Genomic DNA, 24,490 nt, shown 5'->3' on the forward strand with positions numbered 1-24,490 from the left:
TATGATGCTTCCTCCCAGTTCTTGAAGGATCATTCCTCAATAAGGGGCTTTTGTATCGTAGGCTAGATGATGTTGGAAAGCCAAAGGCTGAGGTGGCTGCAATGCGTGTCATGGAACGTGTAAGCGGTGTGAACATAGTTCCCCATTTTTGTCGGATTGAAGATAAGGATATTGAGTTCTATAACGATTTTAATATCATTGCCCTCGGTCTTGACTCTGTTGAGGCTCGAAGCTACATTAATGCTGTGGCTTGTAGTTTCCTCGGTATGTTATTATTTTACATACTGTTCAAAGTTCTATCTTTTGTTTTGATTTCTTTTTTGGTTTATGCTCCAAAAAGTTGTGAATGTATTTATGTCGTGCACTTTTTTGGACAGATACTGTGTCAAGGGAACATTCTTTTCCATTGCTTTTTTATTTGTTAACATTATTATATGGGCTGGGTGGTGTTGCCACGCTTTATATTCGTTTCAGGCTCTTTTATTGCTGTAAAAGTTCAGTTGCACTATATGGGAGTCTTAGATGACAATGGAAAAAGGATATTTTCTTGACATTGTTACACCTTAAAAAAGTAGAATTCTTCTTACTTTAGAGTGTAGAAATTAGAAAGTCTTTTGAATGATATGCAGCAGACCAACACTTAACCTTCTTATATTTCATTTAAGCGCCTGTATCTGTGTTACGTATAGCAGGAAATGTAACAAAGAAAAATGCAAAAAACAACATCCAGTATTAAACAGACAGGTAGATTTGAGACCTACATCAAAATCCATCACTCTCCGCTTTCTTGCTGGATCTCCCACCCAATCAAGCCAACATTCCAGAGGTATGCTATTAGAAGTGCAAACCCAGGGCTGGCTTGCCTTAGAGAATTTGAGCCTACAGTTTGAGAAATCACTGGTTTTCTGTTAAAAAAACTTGCTTGTCTATGTGCACATCTGTGTAAAGGCTACTAGGAATACTAGTTAGTTATTTGTGCTGGACATGGGTATGAAAAGTACTGACTACTGAGTTCCCTGTAGCAAAGTTTCTGCTTGAAAAAAATATGATTCTTAATGAATAGCCATTTCCCCTGTTAGCAAAGTTTTTTGCCTCAGTGGCTGTATGGCTAATCTTTATTTTAAAATACAGTTTTTTTTCTTGCATTACAGAATATCCTTTGTATTTGAGCTCATTTGTAATTTTAGGTCTGCTGGGAATTATTTATTTGTTTTTCTACCATATCTGTCCAATTGCTACGGCTGCTTTATTTCTTCTTATTGATGAAGTTTTTTTCTTTTGGAACACTTGTTTACTTCTATTAAAGTTTCAATACCACTGAGTGGCTTGTCTAAATTTGCTGTCTTATCTGTTACAATTTTGGTGGTTTTGAACCTTTGATATCACTATTTTTTTTTTGGAAAATCTAGAATATGATTCTGAGGATAAGCCATGTGAAGAAACCATCAAACCTATGGTGGATGGTGGAACTGAAGGCTTCAAAGGTCATGCTCGAGTTATCTTGCCAGGAATTACACCATGCTTTGAGTGCACAATTTGGCTTTTCCCTCCTCAAGTGAAATTTCCGTTATGCACACTTGCTGAAACCCCAAGAACTGCTGCCCATTGTATTGAGTATGCTCACCTGATTAAATGGAATGAGGTAAGCTATAAACTTGCATGGTGTGCACTTCATGATGTTTGGCAGAATCCATTAATAAACCTTCTCAATTCATCATATTTTTAGGAACATAGTGGACAAGCTTTTGATGCAGATAATGCGGAACACATGCAGTGGGTTTATTCACGGGTTCGGTTAATTTTTTTCCATTTTTTTGTTTACTTCCTGTTGTTTGTTCATATGTGCAAGTCTGTTGACCCAGTTAATTTTCGAATATGCAGGCCCTAAAGAGAGCTGAACTTTTTGGTATTAGTGGAGTTACATATTCCTTAACACAGGTAGAGATATTATTTTCTGTCTGCTTTCTACCTTGATAGTTCTACATATCTCAGATTTAGTTCTTCAAAACTTCTTGCTGGTCTATTCTTTAATCCTTAAAAGAGAAACTAAGGGAAAATATGTAAAGGAAAAAGAAGTCAATTATGATAATGATTTTATCTAAAAGATAATTTATGACTTTCTTGATTGAAATGTGATCAGCTGTTCTTTAGTTGCTAGTTATTCATCTCTTGTGACGCTCTTTGAACAAGTGATCTAAACAATGTTTAGGCCATGAGCACTCGTGGACCTGAACACTTCGCAATTGCCATCTCCATAATCTCTTTGTGTATTATAGTAACCATTTTGCATGACTTTTTATCATTATGTTCTTTGTATACCCAAAGATTCAAAGTTGCTATGAATTTCGAGTGGCAAATGTTTTAATTTTAAAGGATATTTTTTTATCTTGTTGTAGTTATTGTTGGATAGCTTCTACTTCTTATGTTTGGATAATCATATGTTTGCTCTGTGCTCTTACAGGGTGTTGTAAAGAATATTGTTCCAGCTATTGCTTCTACAAATGCAATTATATCTGCTGCATGTGCATTGGAAGCCTTGAAGATTGCGACTGGGTGCAGCAAAACGCTGTCCAATTATCTAACGTATGTAATCTTCACTTTTACTTGTTTATGCTGCTGCCTATGTCGCTAGATAGAGACACGGGTAATGGACACAGCATAGACATTCGTGGTACAACCCATGAGTTTTGCAAAACTATGAGGACACAGAGACATGGCTGTCCACAATGTGCATGCATGTGTGTGTGTGTGTGTGTGTGTGTGTGTGTGTGTGTGTGTGTGTGTGTGTGTGAAGCATGAATGCCATCTTCAGTGAACAACAATCATTATGACTGTAAAACACTAGATAATAAATGTAGGTTGAAAATTGAACTGTGATGCAATCAATGACAAATTCAAAATAAAAAGCACACAAGTGCATCCAAAATAAACAATAAAGCTAATAAAAACATAAAGTTAAGGTCACGGTGTTGACTATGCCCTGCACAGGTTTAACTATGTCCATGAAGTGTTGTAGGGTATCTGGTGTTGTGTTGACACAAGGGGACATGATAAGTTGAGTGTCATAGTTGCTGTTATATATTCACTGATATGCACTTCACCGCAACAGCCATTTCTTAGTATCCTTAACTATTCACAAAAATCTAATTTTCTAGGTATAATGGTGTCGAAGGACTTCATACAAAAGTAACTGAATTTGTCAAAGACAAAGATTGCCTTGTTTGTGGTGCTGGTATTCTTATTGAGTTGGACACCTCAACCACTTTACAAAAGGTAGTTATCCTGATTCTCCACCTAAATTTCCTTGATTGCTTTTATTGCTTGGTAGATTAGTTACATAAGCCATAGTATTTTGTATCTAACCAGTCAAGAACCTTTACCTTTCTAGTCCTAAAGATATGAGTGATTGTTTTATATTGTATGTTAATCTCGGATTTAACTCAAAAGAGGTACTTTATGTGTGCAGCTATGTATTTTTGTCTGATGTAGGTCTGTGTTTGGTAGCCTGGTTTTCCATCTCTGTGTTCTTCCACCATTTTGCTGGATCCCACCTTACTTCCATAGGCATATTTCATTATGCCCCATGGGTTGTCCATGTCAGACTGGAAAACCTTGTTTAGGTTGTTTATGTTTTTTCGTTATTGAATATTTTACATGTCGATCCCTGTTAAGGTTTATCAGGTATTTTTGGTGGTTATGTCACATTCAACTATGTTAAGTGGCATTGATGTCACTGGAGTCTTTGTGATGGCCTTTTCCCATGCACAAGTCTTCCTCATGTTGGTAGGCTTATTGCCCCGCTGGATGTCTGTTAAGAGCATTGTTGCCAGTTGAGGAAGCGGGAGCGGGAAGCGATACAGGAAGCGGGAGCGGGAAGCGAGGCACTTTCAAAATTTTAGGAAGCGGGGAAGCGTGGGACCACTTAGGAGCGATTCGGGAAGTGTCTCAGAAGCGACCTAGGAAGCGTGTCGGAAGCGACCTAGGAAGCGTCTCGGAAGCGAGGGGGAAGCGAAAAAAATAAAAACAAAAAATACAAAAAAATTGAAAAAAACAGGGAAAGCGAGGGGGAAGCGTGAGGGAAGCGGGATGGGAAGCGCGCTTCCTATTAAAAGGAAGCGCGCCCCTCATTAAAGGGAAGCGCGCTTCCCAAAAAAAGGGGACGCTTCCCCCCACGCTTTGGAAGCGCGACGTTTCGCGCTTCCCCTTTTAGCTAGGCGCTTCCGGTAACTCTGGTTAAGAGTGGGAGACACAAAGCCAAGTTTTTTAGTCAATTATAGTAATCACAAAATGATATATGAATTTAGGTTGGCTATCTCATCCACATTTACTAATGTACATTTATACAATTCTTTTCTAGTTGATGGTCTCTGTTTGGCCACTAGTAGGAGAAGGTCTAGTTATGAGATGTTCTTATGTGTCTAGGAATCATGAATAAAATAAGAGTATTAGGAGTTCCATGGTTGGTTATGTTTGGTTGGGTAATTGAATTGGGTTAGGTGTTTGAATATGGGTCCATTTAGGTCCATTAGGGTTTGCTTTGCTTTGAGTTTTATTTAAGCAATAGCTATAATGATGAGGTTAGCCACTTGGAACATAGGGTCTTTAACTGGTAAGTTGGTAGAGTTAGTAGATGTTATGTGTAGGAGAAAGATTGATATTTTATGTCTACAAGAGACCAAATGGGTAGGTGTGAAAACAAAAGTGATAAAACCTTGGGGATATAAGATTTGGTATGCAAGAATAAATAGGAATAAGAATGGAGTAGGGATTGTTATGAGTCGTGAGTTTATAGATAATGTAGTTGAGGTCCGTAGGAAGGGTGATAGGATTTTACTTATTAAATTAGTATTGGGTACGAATATTATTAATATTATTAGTATTTATGCACCTCAAGTAGGTTTAGATGATTCCATTAAGCGTCAATTTTGGGAATATTTAGATGGAGTAGTACAAGGGATATCTTATGGAGAAAAACTTTTCATCGGCGGTGACCTTAATGGACATGTAGGCATTAGTAGGAATGAATTTGAGAGTATCCATGGACGCTATGGCATAGGAGAAAGAAACGAAAGTGGAGAAAGGATTTTAGATTTTGGTTTGTCTTATAATATGATCTTAGCAAAGACTTGGTTTAGGAAGAGGGAGTCTCACCTAGTAATATTTAAAAGTGGGGTTAATACAAGTCAGATAGATTTTTTCTTACTTAGAAAGAGAGATAGGGGTTGTTGTATCGATTGTAAGGTTATACCGGGAGAAAGTGTAGCTACACAATATAGAGTCTTAATTTTAAATCTTAGAACTAGACAATGTCGCAAAAGGGATAGACATAAGATATATCCTAGAATTAAGTGGTGGACACTGAAAGGAGCTAAACAAGGAATGCTTGTAGAGCAGGTAGTTAAGGAAGCTGATTGGTGTCTCGAGGAGGATTCAGAATCAATGTGGAATAAGATAGCGGGTGGCATGAGAAAGGTGACTAAGGAGGTATTGGGTGAGTCTTAAGGCGGTACACCGCTAGGTAAGGATACATCATGGTGGAACGAGGATGTCAAATTATCTATTAAGGTTAAAAGAAAGTGTTATAGAAATCTAAGTAAGAGTCGTGATAATGAGAATTTGGAGAAGTATATGATAGCAAAGAAGGAAGCTAAAAAAGTAATTCGAAATGCGAGGGATAAGGTATATAAGGAGGTTTATGACAAGTTGGATACCAAAGAGGGCGAGAAGGATATTTATAGGCTTGAAAAGATGAGAGATAGGAAATCGAGGGATCTGGGTATGGTTAGATATATCAAAGATGAAACACAAAGGGTTTTAGTCAAAGATGAGGAGATTAAGGAGAGATAGAAAGATTATTTTGATAAGCTATTTAATGGAAGTCATGCTCAGGATCTTGGAGACTTCTTCGTTCCTTTTCATGAGATGAATTGTGACTTCATGCGCAATATTCAAAAGAAAGAAATTGCAGAGGCTTTGAAGAAAATGAAATCAAGAAGGGCAGTTGGCCCATATGGTATACCTATTGAGGTTTGGAAATGCTTGGGAGAGAAAGGTTTAAAATGGTTGACAAAGCTTTTTAAAAAGATTTGGCGGACAAATAAGATGCCTAATGAGTGGAGGAAGAGTACTTTGGTTCCTCTATATAAGAATAAGGGTGATATACAAGATTGCACAAACTATCGTGGTATAAAACTCACGAGTCATACTATGAAACTTTGGGAGAGGGTGATTGAGTCTAGGTTGAAGAAGGTTGTCATGATATCGGAGAATCAATTTAGTTTTATGCCTGAACAAGGTTTTAAAACCCGTGACTCGGAACTCGACTCGTTCTTTATTGACTCGTGACTCGGCAGGTCAACTCGGTGACTCGGACCGGGTTTTGTTAACTTTTGATTTTAAAAGAAAAACAATATATAATTTGTCCGAAACCATGTTTTTGAGTAAACATAGTCTCCAAATGTCTGTAAGAATATAAAAACAACTGCAAAGGGCTATAGAGGTTTGCTTGAATAATTGAATTTGATATCTATACAAGCACTTTGACTAATTCATGACTTGAATTAGATGATTTGGTCACCATGAGTTCAGTCTGCTACTACCTAAGGTTCCTAAAATGGCCAACCATATATGCTAGCTTGTTTTAAAAGTTTTAATTCCCTCTCTAACAAATCCATAAATGTAAAACAGGGATATATGTGCATATTGAAAGTTTACAGAATGCCCAATATCAACATAAATAAGCAATTTTCTCATGTATAAAACTATGCAGGAAATATATTAATGGCACAACTATAAAAAGACTACTAATATTTGAATATGTACATTGCTTGTTCACATAACAAATGGATGATGAAACCTAAATGTGACTTCCCATAGGCACAGTTGACCCGCCATATATAGTGAGAATCATTTCTTTAAAATATTTTGCTAGAATAAGTTGATAACACAGGGTGAACAGTAGTTCGAACAACATGGCGATTTTATTCTATGGATTTAAATGCTTTTTTTATCTTTAAATGATTTTTATTTTCTTTTTTATACAAAATCTGGGGGTAACCCTTGTTAAAATATATGTACTTATATATTTCGAAACTGTAATTTGAAACTCAAAAAACAAATTTCAAACATCCCAAAACTTGCCCGAGTCAGGCCGAGTCAAACCGAGTCAGGCCGAGTCAAGGCCGAGTTTTGGCAAACCGAGTTTGCCTTGCCGGGTTGACTCGCTGGAGGGGCGAGCCGAGCCGAGTCAACGAGTTGACTCGGTGAGTTTTAAAACACTGTGCCTGAAAGATCAACTATGGAAGCTATACATCTTCTTAGACAACTTATTGAGAGAAATAGAGAGAGGAACAAAGATTTGCATATGGTTTTTATTGATTTGGAGAAGGCATACGATAGAGTATCTAAGGACGTTCTCTGGTGGACAATGATGAAGAAAGGTGTTTCTCTCAACTCTCAAGTACATTAGTATAATTAAAGATATGTATGAAGGAGTAGTAACCAATGTCCGCACTTATGGAGGGGTGACAACCAATTTTCCTATAACGGTTGGGTTACATCAAGGATCTGCTTTAAGCCCTTTCCTATTTGCTATAGTGATGAATGAGCTTACGAGATCAATTCAAGAAAATGTGCCGTGGTGTATGTTGTTTGTTGATGATATTATTTTGATTGATGAGTCTAGAGCTGGGGTTAATGCTAAGTTAGAATTATGGAGACAGACATTGGAAGCAAGAGGTTTTAACTTGAGTAAGAGTAAGACAGAATATATGGAATGTCGGTTTAGTAAGCAACGAAGTAGTGATGGGAGTATAGTGAAGCTTGGTGAGCAAGAAATACCGGTGGATGATTGTTTCAAATATTTGGGATCTATCATTCAAAATTACGGAGAAATTGATGGAGATGTAAATCATAGGATAAAGGTTGGGTGGATGAAATGGAAAAATACAACTGGAGTGTTGTACAATCGTAGAATGCCATTGCGGTTGAAGGGAAAGTTTTATAGGATGGCTATTAGGCCCGCTTTACTATATGGTACGGAATGTTGGGCTGCCAAGAGACATCATATTCAAAAAATGAGTGTAGCTGAGATGCGTATGCTTAGATGGATGTGTGAAAATACAATAAAAGATAAGATTCGGAACGAGGAGATACGTAAGAAGGTAGGCGTTGCACCCATTGAAAATAAGATGAGAGAGAATCGTTTACGGTGGTTTGGACATATTCGACGAAGGCCTAATGATGCTCCAGTTAGAAGGATGGAGAAATGAAAAAATATATTAGTTAAAAGAGGTCGGGGTAGGCCTAGGAAGACATGGATGGAGATGATAGGAAAGGATATGAATGCTTTGAACCTCACCGAGGACATGGCATTGGATAGAAATGATTGGAGGAGAAGGATTCATGTGGAAGACCCAGAATGATTTTCTTTTTTGGTTCATATCGCCGACCCCAATTGTTTTCGGATGAAGGCATAGTTGTTGTTGTTGTTGTAATAGCTATAATGATGAATGAAACTTGAGCCTTCAGTTTTTTCCCCTCAAAGAGAAGGTCGTGTGTATGTGTGTTTCTGCGTGTGTTACTCTCCTCTTTCCCCTATTGCTTCTCACTCCAATTTTCCTCTTCCTTCTCATCATCATATTCTTCTTCTTCTTCTTCCTCTCTCTCTCTCTCATCTTTCATGCTCATTGCTCTCTCCTCTCTCACCAACTCTACCCACTCCCTTTGCCCACCACTTCTTCTTGTCATATTCCTCTTTTGTCCTCTATATCTTTGATGCAGGGCAGGATGGACCCAGACCCTACTCCAAGACCCGTGACCCGGATCCAGATCCATCGAGAAGAAGACCCGGATCTTGTCTCGGGTCCATGAATGGACCTGAGACCCGGATCCGCCAGCTGAATAGTTAAAACCCTCTCTTAGGGTTTTACGAAAGGGACAGATCACAGTTTTCTCTGGCAGCAGCCTTATTCTTTAGCAGTTCCTTTTCTTTGCCTTTACCAGTGTTTTATTTTTTTATTGCATTTGTTCACGTAGTTTATCATTCATTCTAATGTCTTTTATCTATTGAATCCATTATTTTCAAATAAAAGAAGCAGGCCCACTGATTTCCAGTGGGCATTTCTCTCCTTTTCTGAGCATCATTCGACCATACAAAATCTGATCATTGAAATCAGTCGGCTGGTGTCTCGCTGCCAACATCTCCACTGCATCAGTTGGTATCAGAGCCAGCGCCTTTCCCCTCATACGCAAGATGGCTTCGGAGGTGAGGGGCGATCCGGCGACGACGATCGAGCAGGAAGATGCCGACAACGTAGATCCGATGCTGCGGATGATGGAAGTGATGACGAAGATGCAAGAGAACGTGTTGCGTATCAGCCGTGACGTGGCCGGAATATCACGCCGACTTGATGGGGTCGAAGATAGGGTTGCGAGGATTGAATCACCGGCAGCGACTCCCACGCCTTCTACACAGCAAATGGATCTGGTTAGGGGTGGCAGCACGGTCGTCCTCGTGGAAGCGGTGGCTGACGATCCAACCCAACCAGCTGTTTAGGCCGCCGCACCACCAGAAAATGCAGGAAGGGGGCTGCGCAGGTACGCCGACCTCACGTCGCCCCACCCCGAGGTACCGCTGATGCCCTGTGGTGGGGTAACCACTCGGTTGGGGGGAGAGGGGGGTCCCAGTGGCCATTTGGGTGCGCTTGCCTGGCACTGACCCACGCAGCAGGGGCTGCAGGTCGGGCACGGCACGCGTGGCCCGAGCATGATGCCGGACCAGACTGAAGAGGGGCTCCCCAACCGCAGTTTGGGTGCGCCTTCCTGGCACCGACCCACGCAGCAGGGGTTGCAGGGCGGGCACGGCCCGCGTGGCCCGGCTGTGCTACCCAGTCAGGCAACCGTCGCACCAGACGTACCCCGGGCGGGGGAGGGTCTGTCGACTTTCCCAACACCTGTGCGCGGGGGAAATGTCGCAACCCAACCGCAGGTTCTGGGGGCTGATTTTGCTTGGGCTGGGCCTGACCTCTCAGGGTCCGGTCTGGATCCTATGTTAATTGGGTCCGGACCCGGTTATCGAGGACCACCCTTTGGGTTCTCGGGAGCGGGTCCGGGTCTCACACCCTCCTATCCAGCCTACCCAGTGTTAAAATGTAAACTGCAATATATATATATATATATTATTTAATATTATTATATTTTCTTTTATTATTTTATTTTTCTATTTTTTATTTTCTTTTTTAGCATCTAGTTCAATAGAAACTAGATATTTTGATCCAGTCAAGTTCCTGTTGGAACTTGACTGTGCAAGTAGCTGTTGGACGGTAGTCCAACAACTATAATAAATGCTGTTGGACTATAGTCCAACAGCTATAATAATAAATGCTGTTGGACTGTAGTCCAACAGCTATATTAAGAGACGTTGGAATCCAACGTCTCTTTTTGGAGAGCTCAAAATGAGCTCTGCTCTCTCTCCCATTTTTTTGTATATATAGGGGTGAACCCCTTCAATGTAAAGTACTATGCTTCTTAAGCATTTTGTTCATGAATAAAGTATTATTTATTTTTCAAGTGTTCTTCCCTTTATACCCTTTCAAGGGTCATGCTTGTAGTGTCTCCAATAGACACTTGTTTGTGAGTTATTTGTGCATTTGTTGAAGACCACCATTTTATTACATGGTATTAGAGCTACGAAATCCTTAGATCTTGAAGTGCTTCCGCCTCGATTTCCATGCCACATTTATAAAAGGTGTTTCATCACCTTGTTCTTGGCTCAAGAAGATTTGTTTGAAGAAAGACGAACTTGTGCTATAAAAAAATTTGGTTTTGTATCCTCTCTTATTCCTTTGTCTACACTTTTTCTTTTCTTTTTATTTTTCTCTCTCTCTCCTCCTATTTATTCCTCTCTTACCCTTGTAAAAGATGGATGACAATGATAAGATCACCATCATTCCTATGAAGCTAAATGATACTAACTATGTAATGTGGGCTTCGATTATGAAGCACCACATTTGGGGAAAAGGTTTATGGGGTATAGTGGATGGTTCCGATTTGGAACCTAAACTATCTCTTACCAAGAAAGAGGGTGATAAAGAGGTTCCTCTAACGGAAGAAGAGAAGAGTAAGGCGTTAGCCACTTATGAAAAAAAATGGAAAGAATGGAGGATAGGGCATGCAAAAATTATGTCATGGCTCATCAATAGCATTGACATTAAAAAATGCTCTAGTCTAGCTAAGTTTGAGCATGTCGATAAGGCTTGGGAATACCTCAAAAACATGTATTCCCTTAAAGATATTGCACATGTATGCAATTTACAAGATAAAGTTCGGACAATGACTCAAAAAGATAAAACTATTCGAGAATATTATAATGAGTTGTCCGAACTTTGGGAAGAGTTGGCTCTTCTTGAGCCCAAACGACATTGTGCCGAAGACATCAAGCTTCGCCAAAAGCAACTCGATATGGAACATTTCTATCAATTTGTGAATGGTCTAAGGCCGGAGTTTGAATCCACCAAATCAGCCCTTTTACATCGTGGAAAAATTCCTTCTATTGTTGATACTATAGAAGAGCTCACTATGGAGGAAAATAGACTTAGAAAAAGTACTCCAAAAGTTGATGATGACTTCGTTTTAGCTGTATCTAGACCGGGGAATCATACTCGTACTTACAAGCCGCCTCATTTTGGAAGGCAAAACGACGACTTTGATAAAAGAAAAGTTATTTGTCATCATTGTCATGAACCGGGGCACTATAGGCCTCAATGTCCAAAGTTAAAAAGAAGAGAAGAAAAAAGAGTTGCATCTGTTGAATCTGAGTCAAAAGATCAAGATGCACCTGTGTCTATGGCTCAACTGATGAAAATCCTTCAACCTCTTCTCAAAGGGGTATCCTCCTCAACCGAAGCCTCAACTGGAGCGGCAGTTGCATCTTTCTCCGGTTCAGGTAACTTTCCTTGGCTTTTAGATTCTGGTGCTTCTTTTCATATGACCCCAAATGTTAATAGTCTATTCGAATGTCTTAAAAATAACTCAAGTGTTACAGCCGATGGCACATCTCTCGAAGTAAAAGGAATAGGATGTTTTGAAAATCTTCAAAAATCCAAAAGATTTTTTATCCCAGAAGTTAGATATATCCCTAAACTTAATTTGAATCTCTTATCTGTCTCGCAAATATCTGATTATGGATGTAATATCTCCTTCTCTTCTCATGGTTGTTGGGTACAGGATCGCCAGTCAGGGAAGCTGATTGGGGAAGGCCATAGAGAAGAAGGACTTTATTACATGGACTTTTTGGAATTACCCAAGAATGCATTTTGTTATAATATTCAGAAATTAGAATTGGATTTATGGCACAAAAGGCTTGGCCATCCTCATATGTCTAAAATTCAATATTTTCCAAGTTTGGAAAAATTTTGTAATTCTGAAAGTTTTTCTTGTAAAGACTGCATTCTTGGCAAAATGAAAAGGTTACCATTTCTTAGTAGAACTTTTGTTTCCTCACGACCACTTGAGTTAATACATTCGGATGTTTGGGGCCCCGCACCAGTTATTTCCAAAGGTGGTTATACATATTATGTCATTTTTGTTGACTTTTCTAGACATACTTGGATTTATTTTCTTAAACATAAATCTGATGTCTTTGCTAACTTCCAAATATTTCATAAAATGGTTAAAAATAAGTTTCAAAATGATATTTCTGTTTTTCGCACTGATTCAGGGGGAGAATTTATGTCCAACGAATTCAAAGACTATCTCAATTTACATGGTATTACACATCAAAGATCATGTCCACACACTCCACAACAGAATGGCCTAGCCGAACGCAAACATCGGCACATTATGGAAACTACTAGGACATTGCTAATTGCAAATCAAGTTCCAAAAAGTTTTTGGGCTGAAGCGGTCCTAACTGCCACCTACCTCATTAATAGGATGCCATCTTCCTCATTAAAGAATACAACTCCAATAGAAAAGCTTGTTAATTTAACTCCAGATTATTCTAGATTAAGAGTCTTTGGATGCAAATGTTTTGTTTTTACCAACAGAAATGATAAACTCTCTCCTCGTGCAATCCCATGTGCCTTTTTAGGATATGCTGATAATCAAAAAGGCTACAGGTGTTTCGATTTTCAAAATGACAAATTATATGTGTCAAGAAATGTATCTTTTTTGGAAAAAGAAAGCTTTGAATTTGAAAAATCCAAGGATGTCACTGAATACTCGTTTTTAATTGATCCAACTTCAAAATCCAATGAATGTGATGTTGGATGTGACCTTGACAATGATCAAAGTCCTATTGTTGTTGAAAATGATGATAATGAAGAGCAAATCCATAGGGATGTTAGTCTACAATATTCAAGACGTAGAGAGCAAAATCTTCCATGTGCATTACAAAAATACTCTGAAGTCTCACCTAGAAGAACGTCTAGAATCTCTAAACCTCCAGAAAAATTTGTGTCTTATGAATCTTTTTCACCCACGTATAGGGCCGCCATTATATTAATACAATCATATGTTGAACCATATCCTATTCTCAAGCAAAAAATCATATAGAATGGATAGAAGCCATGGAAATAGAATTGGATGCACTAGAAAAGGCCAATACTTGGACGATACAAGATATTCCTCCGGGTAAGAAACCTATAGGTTGTAGGTGGGTATACAAAGTCAAAACCAAAAGTGATGGGACCCTGGAAAGATATAAGGCCCGTTTAGTAGCAAAAGGATATGCCCAAGAGTATGGCATCGATTATGAAGAAACATTTGCTCCTGTGGCCCGTATGACCACTGTTAGAACTTTAATAGCCTTGGCCTCCATTAGAACATGACCTATCTTTCAATTAGATGTCAAAAATGTCAAAAATGCTTTCCTGAATGGGAATCTCGTTGAAGAAGTATACATGGAAGCCCCACCTGGTATTAGTATCCCTAAGGGTAAAGCTCTTCGTCTAGAAAAAGCTCTTTATGGTCTTAAACAGGCTCCAAAAGCCTGGTATGACCGATTTAGTCATGTTATGCTTGATATTGGTTTTCAATCTTGTTTAACTGACACTGCTTTGTTTGTTAAGAAATCTGATGCAGGCATCATTATTCTTCTTCTCTATGTGGACGATATGATCATCACCGGAGGCGACAAACAGGGAGTTGCAAATATCAAATCTCTTCTTAAAACTCACTTTGAAATGACTGACTTAGGTTTATTAAGATATTTTTTAGGCATTGAAATTGCTTATTCCCCTCGGGGGTATTTGATATCTCAATCTAAATTTGCTCTTGATATCGTTTCCAGGTCTGGAATTACAGATGATAAGAAAGTAGACACTCCAGAAGTTGTCAATGTTAAAATGAAAATTGATGATGGAGAACTTCTTGATGATCCTACTCCTTATAGACAACTTGTTGGAGCTCTTTCTTATCTTTCCATTACTAGGCCAGATATAACTCATGCGGTTCATACAGTCAGTCAGTTTCAGCATGCTCCTACCTCCGTGCACATGGGAGCGATTTTGCGTATTATTAGATACTTAAAATCCTCTCTTTCACGAGGACTCTTCTTGTCTGCTTCATCTTCATTAAATTTAATTGCATATACTGATGCTGACTGGGGAGGTGATCCCAATAATAGACACTCAACTACTGGTTTTTGTGTGTTCCTAGGTGAAACCTTAATTTCGTGGAGGTGCAAGAAGCAGCAGAAAGTCTCTCTTTCATCTACCGAAGCTGAATACAGAGCCATGGCAACCACCACTATGGAGGTTGTTTGGCTCAGACGATTGCTAGCGGATATGGAGCTAAAGCAACGCAAGCTTCAAAGATGTGTTGTGACAACAAAAGTGCGATCTACATTGCAAGCAACCAGACATTCCATGAGCGCACTAAACACATTGAGATGGACTGTCACTATGTCAGAGAGGAATACTTACATGGAACCATTGATCTGCCATATGTTACATCAGAATATCAATTAGCAGACTTCTTCACCAAGCCTCTCGCTGCTCCCAGATTTCACTTCCTCTTAGACAAACTTTCGCTCATTGTACCGTAAGTTTGAAGGGGAGTGTTAAAATGTAAACTGCAATATATATATATATATATTATTTAATATTATTATAGTTTCTTTTATTATTTTATTTTTCTATTTTTTATTTTCTTTTTTAGCATCTAGTTCAATAGAAACTAGATATTTTGATCCAGTCAAGTTCCTGTTGGAACTTGACTGTGCAAGTAGCTGTTGGACTGTAGTCCAACAGCTATAATAAATGTTGTTGGACTATAGTCCAACAGCTATAATAATAAATGATGTTGGACTGTAGTCCAACAGCTATATTAAGAGACGTTGGAATCCAACGTCTCTTTTTGGAGAGCTCAAAATGAGCTCTCCTCTCTCTCCCATTTTTTTGTATATATAGGGGTGAACCCCTTCAATGTAAAGTACTATGCTTCTTAAGCATTTTGTTCATGAATAAAGTATTATTTGTTTTTCAAGTGTTCTTCCCTTTATACCCTTTCAAGGGTCATGCTTGTAGTGTCTCCAATAGACACTTGTTTGTGAGTTATTTGTGCATTTGTTGAAGACCACCATTTTATTACACCCAGTTGGGTTCGGTTCGCAGTTTCCTACAAATCCGACCCAATCCGTTACTTTTGAACCCCAAAATGGATCCTATACCGTCCCAAACTTGTATCGGACCCGGGCGGAGCTCCAACTTGATTTTGAGCCGGGTCAAAACCAGACCCATAATCGTATGGATCGTGGATTGAGTTCAAACCACGCCTCTTACCCCCACAACTCAATTCCTGATCCAACCTATCCAAATCTGGGTCCGACGAATAGTCTAGGATTAGGCCCGATCCATATCCAGTCGGGCGAATCATCTCAGTCCAATACTAACCCAACCAGGTACCCGAATCAGAACCAACCCGGTAACCCACCCCAGATCCAAAACCCAATACCATACCCTACCCAATACCATTATCCTAACCCGACCTATAACCCAAACCCATACTATCCAATTTCTACCCACCTAGGGCCCGAGACCCGACCAACCCTTCCACCTATCGCAGGACCACCTGTCATACCGGTCCCCCAACGTCGGGCACAGATGGCTCCCGCCCATGGGCCAACCAGACCGAGGCAGATTCAGCAGGGACCGGCGCGACCTGAGCGCCGTCCACACATCATTGGAGTAGCACAACACCAGCAGCCAGGCGAGCAGAACCGCGATGATAGAGCAGTGTGGGACGATACTTTTTGGGATGAATACCCTGCAGGCATGGTAGAAGCCCGTCAGCAGAGAGCACAAGAGCGCCCCTCCACGTATGGGGTGAAGTTAGAGCTTCCAGAGTTCGCGGGCCGGTTCGATGCAGAGCAGTTCTTTGATTGGTCATATGCCGTCCAATTCTTCTTCGACTACCACGATGTCGCCGAGCACCGTCGTGTCTCCCTAGCCTCTACTCGATTGAGAGGCCTAGCGCAGACATGGTGGGTTGAGATGCAGCGGTCAAGGGAGCGACAGGGATTAGAGCATGTACAGACTTGGGAAGAGATGCAGCGGTTGATGCAGTCTAAGTTCGTGCCGTCAGATCATGCCGAGAGAGCCTACAAGGAGTACCTGATCCTGCGTCAAGGCACCAATACCGTGGCGGATTACACTGCAGAGTTCCATCGCCTTTCCCTACGAGTGCAGATCGAGGAGACCGCCCGCCAGCAGGTCACGAGGTATATTTCTGGTCTCTGTTTTGCTATTTCTGACGACTTCAGTTGTATCACAGTCGAGTCACTGGATCAGGCAAGTAGTTATGCTATGAATGTAGAGGAGAAACTGAAAAGGAGGCAGGAACATAGGACATCCCGTAGTGATCAGGCCAGTCAACCCAAGTCGAGTTTCCCAATCAGGGGAGCGAGCTCCCCTAGGAAAGAAGACTCAAAGTCCACCCAAGGAGTCGACCATAACAAACCCGATCAGTCTGGACCCGCGTACCACACCAGATCCAAGGGTAAGCCCAATGAGTCCATTGTTCGTTGTTTTAGGTGTCAAGAGTTAGGTCATATTGCATCCAAGTGTCCCACCATGAATAAGAACACTCATCTAGCAGAGGGCATTGTTTAGTCTGCGTCCGATAGTGAGAGCGAGGGTGAGTCACTTGTTAAGGGTAATGACGAGGTGAAAGTCATAGAGTTCGATGGCAACATCGAAAATTTGTTAACCATTCGTCATGTGTTGACCACATCCCGAGAGTCGCCCCCCACAAAATGGTTACAAACTAATATTTTTAGAACCCGGTGTAACTGTGAGGGGCGTGCGTGTGATGTTATCATTGATACTGGAGCATGCGAGAATATGGTGTCCGAGAGTGTCGTGTCCATCTTGAACCTAAAAACAGAAAAATTGTCCCAACCTTATAAAATGGCATGGTTCAAGAAAGGCAATGAGGTGCCCATCACTCTGCGTTGTCTAGTTCGTTTCTCTATGGGGGAGCATTACCACGATGAAGTGTGGTGTGACGTGGCGCCCATGAGTGCGTGTCACATCCTATTGGGACGTCCCTGACAGTTTGACCGTAAGACCATCCATGATGGCCGTAGGAATACGTACACATTTGTCTTTCAGGGTCATAGGATAGTTCTCCTTCCCACCAAGGAGACCGGGTTGCCCCGGCTAGCGGGCCTAGTTGACCGATCTTCCCTCCTGGGGCTGCCCAAAACTTGGCACTTTTCTCCTACATCTAAGGTGTCTGATCTATATGCTTACTGTAGAGACAACAAGTCGTCAGAGCCGACTTCTTTTCCACCAGGGGAGAATGATGCAGGGCAGGATGGACCCAGACCCTACTCCAAGACCCGTGACCCGGATCCAGATCCATCGAGAAGAAGACCCAGATCTTGTCTCGGGTCCATGACTGGACCCGAGACCCAGATCCGCCAGCTGAATAGTTAAAACCCTCTCTTAGGGTTTTACGAAAGGGACAGATCACAGTTTTCTCTGGCAGCAGCCTTATTCTTTAGCAGTTCCTTTTCTTTGCCTTTACCAGTGTTTTATTTTTTTATTGCATTTGTTCACGTAGTTTATCATTCAGTCTAATGTCTTTTATCTATTGAATCCATTATTTTCAAATAAAAGAAGCAGGCCCACTGATTTCTAGTGGGCATTTCTCTCCTTTTCTGAGCATCATTCGACCATACAAAATCTGATCATTGAAATCAGTCGGCTGGTGTCTCGCTGCCAATCAATCTTCCTCTCCTTACTGTCTATGTAACATGGCCCTTTCTAAAAGGGAAATGCACCAGTGTCGTACCCACGTTGGCGTGGATGAAACACTTGGGCACAATTTCTTCGGTGTTAGGTGTGGTCAACTGCACCAGGGTCCATCCGGACTCGTTTACCCTAACCAAGTCCAATTTTATCTATATTATATACATAAATACATACATATGTACACACACAGAGATTATATATAGATGTATATATATATATATATATATATATAGAGAGAGAGAGAGAGAGAGAGAGAGAGTAATGTGCTGGTTCTGCCCTCTCAAAATCACATTTTTTAGTATTTTTTCTCACATCTAACACCATAGATGTGATCTATAGGTTTTGTTTAGTGGGTACCGGCTTTTGGATCAGAGGAATCTGAGATGTATACAGGTTTTTACGGTGATCCAAAATCAATGGCTATGAAGGTACCAGTTTTTCCCGGCTCATAAAAACATGTTTTTTCGTCAAAAAACATGATCCAATAGCCGATTCCCACTAAATCGAGCATGCTAAATACATCTAAGAATTCAAATCTATTATAAAACACTTCAAAACTATGGGGCAGAACGAGAAATGAGGCCTAATGTGTATATATATATATATATATATTGTAAAGAACTAAATAGCCTTCAATCATGAACTAAAATGTCAACCAATATCAAGTGGACAACACAAAAGTGTTCTCTAAGGATACTCACATAAACCCACAAAGAGACACACACAAGAAGTCTCACAATATAAAAAAATAATATTTTATTGTGTATCACAAGTATGCAAGAAGCATGCTTTACAAAGGGGGAACACCCCTATTTATATACACAAGAGGGAGAGAAGAGAGGGCAAGAGAGCCAAGAGAAATAGAGACCTCCCAACGGCTACGGCTAGAAATCTAGCTGTTGGGGCCTAGTCAACCTAGTTTGACTAGGTCCAACAAAAGGAAAGATAAACAAAGAAAGAAAAAGAGAACTATATATAGTATATATTTATATGCATATACATAAATACATATACGTATATATTTACATTTTAACAATATATATGTCCGCAACCCCGCATATGCATCCGAACCTATGTGGTATAGCTTACTGTCTATCTTGTAATGAAATGGTGATCTTCCACAAATGCACAAACACCTCACAAACATGTGTCTATTGGAGACACTATAAGCATGACCCTTGAAAGGGTATAAATGGAAGAATACTTGAAAAATAAATAATATTTTATTCATACACAAAATGCTTAAGAAGCATTGATGGATACAAAGGAGGGGATCACTCCTATTTATACAAGGAGGAAGAGGGTGTGGAAGAGCTCTTTCAATAGAGTCGTTGGACCCAGTCCAACAACTCTATTTCTAGTCGTTGGACTAGGTCCAACGACTAGTGGTTTAGTCAAGATCTAAATAGATCTTGATTATGTAGTTCAAAGTGAAATACAAAAAGAAAAATAGTAAAAGAAAAAGAAAAGAATAATAAATAAATATATATTATATAATTATTTTATTATTATATGTAATATATATATATTTTACATGTTTATATTTTAACACTCCCCCTCAAACTTACGATACACTAAGCGAAAGTTTGTCTAAGAGAAAGTGAAATCTGAGAGCAACAAGAGGCTTTGTGAAGAAGTCTGCTAATTGATACTCTGATGTAACATATGGCAGATCAATGGTTCCATATAAGTACTCCTCTCAGACATAGTGACAATCCATGTCAATGTATTTGGTGCGCTCATGGAACGTCTAGTTGCTTGCAATGTAGATGACACTTTTGTTGTCACAACACATTTTTGAAGCTTGCGTCGCTTCAACTCCCATATTGACTAGCAATCGTCTAAGCCAAACAATCTCCATAGTAATGGTTGCCATGACTCTATATTCAGCTTCGGTAGAGGAAAGTGAGACCTTTTGCTGCTTTTTGCACTTCCACGAAAGCAAGGATTCACCTAAGAACACATAAAAACCAGTGGTTGAGTGCCTATTATTGGGATCACCTCCCCAGTCAGCATCAGTATATGCAATTAAATTTAAAGATGATGAAGCAGACAAGAAGAGTCCTCGTGAAAGAGTGAACTTTAAGTATCTAATAATATGCAAAACTGCTCCCATATGCACAAAGGTGAGAGCATGCTGAAACTGACTAGCCGTACGAACAACATGTGCTATATCTGGCCTAGTAATGGAAAGATAAGAAAGGGCTCTAATAAGCTGTTTGTAAGGAGTAGGATCGTCAAGTTCTCCATCATTGATTTTCATTTTAATGTTGACAACTTCTGGAGTGTCCACTTTTTTATCATCTGTAATTCCAGACCTAGAAACAATATCAAGAAGAAATTTAGATTGAGATATCAAATACCTTCGAGTGGAATGAACAACTTCAATGCTTAAAAAATATCTTAATAAACCTAAGTTAGTCATTTCAAAGTGAGTTTTAAGAAGAGTTTTGATATTTGCAATTCCCTGTTTGTCGCCTCCGGTAATGATCATATCATTCACATAGAGAAGGAGAATAATGATACTTGCATCGAATTTCTTAATAAACAAAGCAATGTCAGTTAAATAAGGTTAAAAAACAATATCAAGCATAACATGACTAAATCAGTCGTACCAAGCTTTTGGAGCTTGTTTAAGCCCATAAAGAGCTTTTTCTAGAGGAAGAGCTTTATCCTTAGGGATATTAATACCAGACGGGGCTTCCATGCATACTTTTTCAGTAAGATTCTCATTCAGAAAATCATTTTTGACATCCAACCGAAAGATACACCATTTTCTAATAGAGGCCAAGGCTATTAAAGTTCTGGCAGTGGTCATACGGGCCATAAGAGCGAATGTTTCTTCATAATCAATGCCATACTCTTAGGCATATTCTTTTGCCACTAGACGAGTCTTATACCTTTTCAGGGTTCCATCACTTTTGGTTTTGACTTTGTATACCCACCTACAACCTATAGGTTTTTTACTTGGAAGAATATCTTGGATAGTCCAGGTGTTGGCCTTTTATAATGCATTCAATTCTTCTATATGATTTTTGGCTTGAGAATAGGATGATGGTTCAACATATGATTATATTAATGCAATGACTGCCCTATATGTGGGTGAAAAAGATTCGTAAGACACAAATTTTTCAAGATGTCTAGAAATTCTAGACGTCCTTCTGGGTGAAACTTCAGAGTATTTTTCTAATGCAAATGGAAGAATTTGCTCTACGTCTTGAATATTGTAGACTAACATCCCTATGGATTTGCTCTTCATTATCATCATTTTCAACAGCCATAGGACTTTGATCATTGTCAAAGTCACATTCAAAATCACATTTATTGGATTTTGAAGTTAGAATAATTAAAAAAGAATATTTAGTGACGTCCTTGTTTTTTTTTAATTCAAAGAAGCTTTCTTTTTCCAAAAAAGATACATTTTTTGACATATAATTTTTCATTTTGAAAGTTGAAACACCTATAGCCTTTTTTATTATCAGCATATCCTAAAAATGCACATGAGATTGCACAAGGAGAGAGCTTGCCATTTTTGTTGGTGAAAACAAAATATTTGCATTAAAAGACTCTTAATCTAACATAATCTGGAACTAAATTAACAAGTTTTTCTATTGAAGTTATATTATTTAATGAGAAAGATGACATCCTATTGATGAGGTAGGTGGCAATGAGGACCACCTCAGCTCAAAAACTTTTTAGAATCTGACTTGCAATTAGCAAGATCTTAGTAGTTTCCATAATGTGTTGATGTTTACGTTTGGCTAGACCATTCTGTTGTGGAGCGTGTGGACATGATCTTTGATGTGTAATGCTATGTAAATTGAGATAATCTTTGAATTCTTTGGACATAAACTCTCTCCCTGAATCAGTGCAAAATATTTGAAAGTTAGCAAAAACTTCTGATTTATGTTTAAGAAAATGAATCCAAGTATGTCTAGAAAAGTCATCAACAAAAATGACATAATATGCATAACCACCTTTGAAAATAACTGGTGTGGGCCCCAAACATCTGAATGTATTAACTCAAGTGGTCGTAAATAAACAGAAGTTCTAATAAGAAATGGTAATCTTTTCATTTTACTAAGAATGCAGTCTTTACAAGAAAAACTTTTAGAATTACAAAATTTTTCCAAACTTAGAAAACTTTAAATTTTAGACATGTGAGGATGGCCAAGTCTTTTGTGCCATAAATCCAATTCTAATTTCTGAACATTATAACAAAATGCATTCTTGGGCAATTTCAAAAGTCCATATAATAGAATCCTCCTCTATGACTTTCTCCAATCAGCTTCCCTGACTAGTGATCCTGTACCCAACAACCATGAGAAGAAAATGAGATATTACATTCATAGTTAGATATTTGCGAAACAGATAAGAGATTCAAATTTAGTTTAGGCATATATCTAACTTCTAGAATATAAATTTTTTTGAATTTTTGAAAAATTTCAAAGCATCCTACGCCTTTTATTTCAAGAGACGTGCCATCGACTGTAAAAACCTTTGACACACTTGAGTTATTTTTAAGACATTCGGATATGCTATTGACATTCAGGGTCATCTGAAAAGAAGCACCAGAATATAAAAGCTAAGAAAAGTTACCTGGATCAGAGAAAGATGCAACAACCGCTCTAGTTGAGGCTTCTGTTGAGGAAGATACCCCTTTGAGAAGAGGTTGAAAAAAAATCATTAATTGAGCCATAAATATAGGTGCATCTTGATCTTTTGACTCATATTCAACAGATGCAACTCTTTTTTCTTCTCTTCTTTTTAACTTTGGACATTGAGGCCTATAATGCCCTGGTTCATGACAATGATAACAAATGACTTTTCTTTTATCAAAGTCACCATTTTGCCTTTCAAAATGAGGCGGCTTGTAAGTGCGAGTATGATTTTTCGGTCTAGACACGGCCAGAACTAAGTCATCATCAACTTTTGGAGTACTTTTTCTAAGCCTATTTTCCTCTATAGTGAGCTCTTCTATAGTATCAACAATAGACGAAATTTTTTCATAATGTAAAAGGGCCGATTTGGTTGATTCAAAGTCCGGCCTTAGCCTATTCACAAATTGATAGAAATGTTCCATATCGAGTTGTTTTTGACGAATCTCGATATCTTTGACACAATGCCATTTGGGCTCAAGAAGAGCCAACTCTTCTCAAAGTTCGGACAACTCATTGTAATATTCTCGAATAGTTTTGTCTTTTTGAGTAATTGTTCGAATTTTGTCTTATAAATTGCACACATGTGCAATATCTTTAAGGGAATACATGTTTTTAATGTATTCCCAAGCCTTATCGTCATGCTCAAACTTAGCAAAACTAGAGCATTTTTAATGTCTACGCTATTAATTAGCCATGACATAATTTTTGCATGCCCTATCCTCCACTCTTTTCATTTCTTTTTATAGGTGGCTAATGCCTTGATCTTTTGCTTTTTCGTTAGAGAAACCTCTTTATCACTATCTTTCTTGGTAAGATATAGTTTAGGTTCTGAATCAGAACCATCTACTATACCCCGTAATCCTTTTTCCCAAATGTGGTGCTTCATAATCAAAGCCCACATTACATAATTAGTATCATTTAGCTTCTACAAGGGCTTCTAGAATATAAATTTTTTTGAATTTTTGAAAAATTTCAAAGCATCCTACGCCTTTTATTTCAAGAGACGTGCCATCGACTGTAAAAACCTTTGACACACTTGAGTTATTTTTAAGACATTCGGATATGCTATTGACATTCAGGGTCATCTGAAAAGAAGCACCAGAATATAAAAGCTAAGAAAAGTTACCTGGATCAGAGAAAGATGCAACAACCGCTCTAGTTGAGGCTTCTGTTGAGGAAGATACCCCTTTGAGAAGAGGTTGAAAAAAAATCATTAATTGAGCCATAAATATAGGTGCATCTTGATCTTTTGACTCATATTCAACAGATGCAACTCTTTTTTCTTCTCTTCTTTTTAACTTTGGACATTGAGGCCTATAATGCCCTGGTTCATGACAATGATAACAAATGACTTTTCTTTTATCAAAGTCACCATTTTGCCTTTCAAAATGAGGCGGCTTGTAAGTGCGAGTATGATTTTTCGGTCTAGACACGGCCAGAACTAAGTCATCATCAACTTTTGGAGTACTTTTTCTAAGCCTATTTTCCTCTATAGTGAGCTCTTCTATAGTATCAACAATAGACGAAATTTTTTCATAATGTAAAAGGGCCGATTTGGTTGATTCAAAGTCC

The 24,490-nt window shown here is 39.0% G+C and overlaps 1 protein-coding gene across 1 annotated transcript in view; it reads left to right on the top strand.

Moving 5' to 3' along the window:
- Window positions 1-24,490, top strand: part of LOC149833816 (NEDD8-activating enzyme E1 catalytic subunit-like) — a 32,489-nt gene that overhangs the window by 2,089 nt on the left and 5,910 nt on the right. The window contains exons 3-8 of the mRNA XM_090009867.1: window positions 62-264; window positions 1,410-1,642; window positions 1,727-1,789; window positions 1,882-1,938; window positions 2,462-2,583; window positions 3,156-3,273. Of these exons, the coding sequence (XP_089865993.1) occupies window positions 62-264; window positions 1,410-1,642; window positions 1,727-1,789; window positions 1,882-1,938; window positions 2,462-2,583; window positions 3,156-3,273 (796 nt within the window). The remainder of the gene's footprint in view (window positions 1-61; window positions 265-1,409; window positions 1,643-1,726; window positions 1,790-1,881; window positions 1,939-2,461; window positions 2,584-3,155; window positions 3,274-24,490) is intronic.

Source organism: Nuphar pumila, chromosome 6 (genome assembly GCF_984573655.1).
Source record: "Nuphar pumila chromosome 6, dmNupPumi1.hap1.1, whole genome shotgun sequence".
Taxonomy (NCBI): domain Eukaryota; kingdom Viridiplantae; phylum Streptophyta; class Magnoliopsida; order Nymphaeales; family Nymphaeaceae; genus Nuphar; species Nuphar pumila.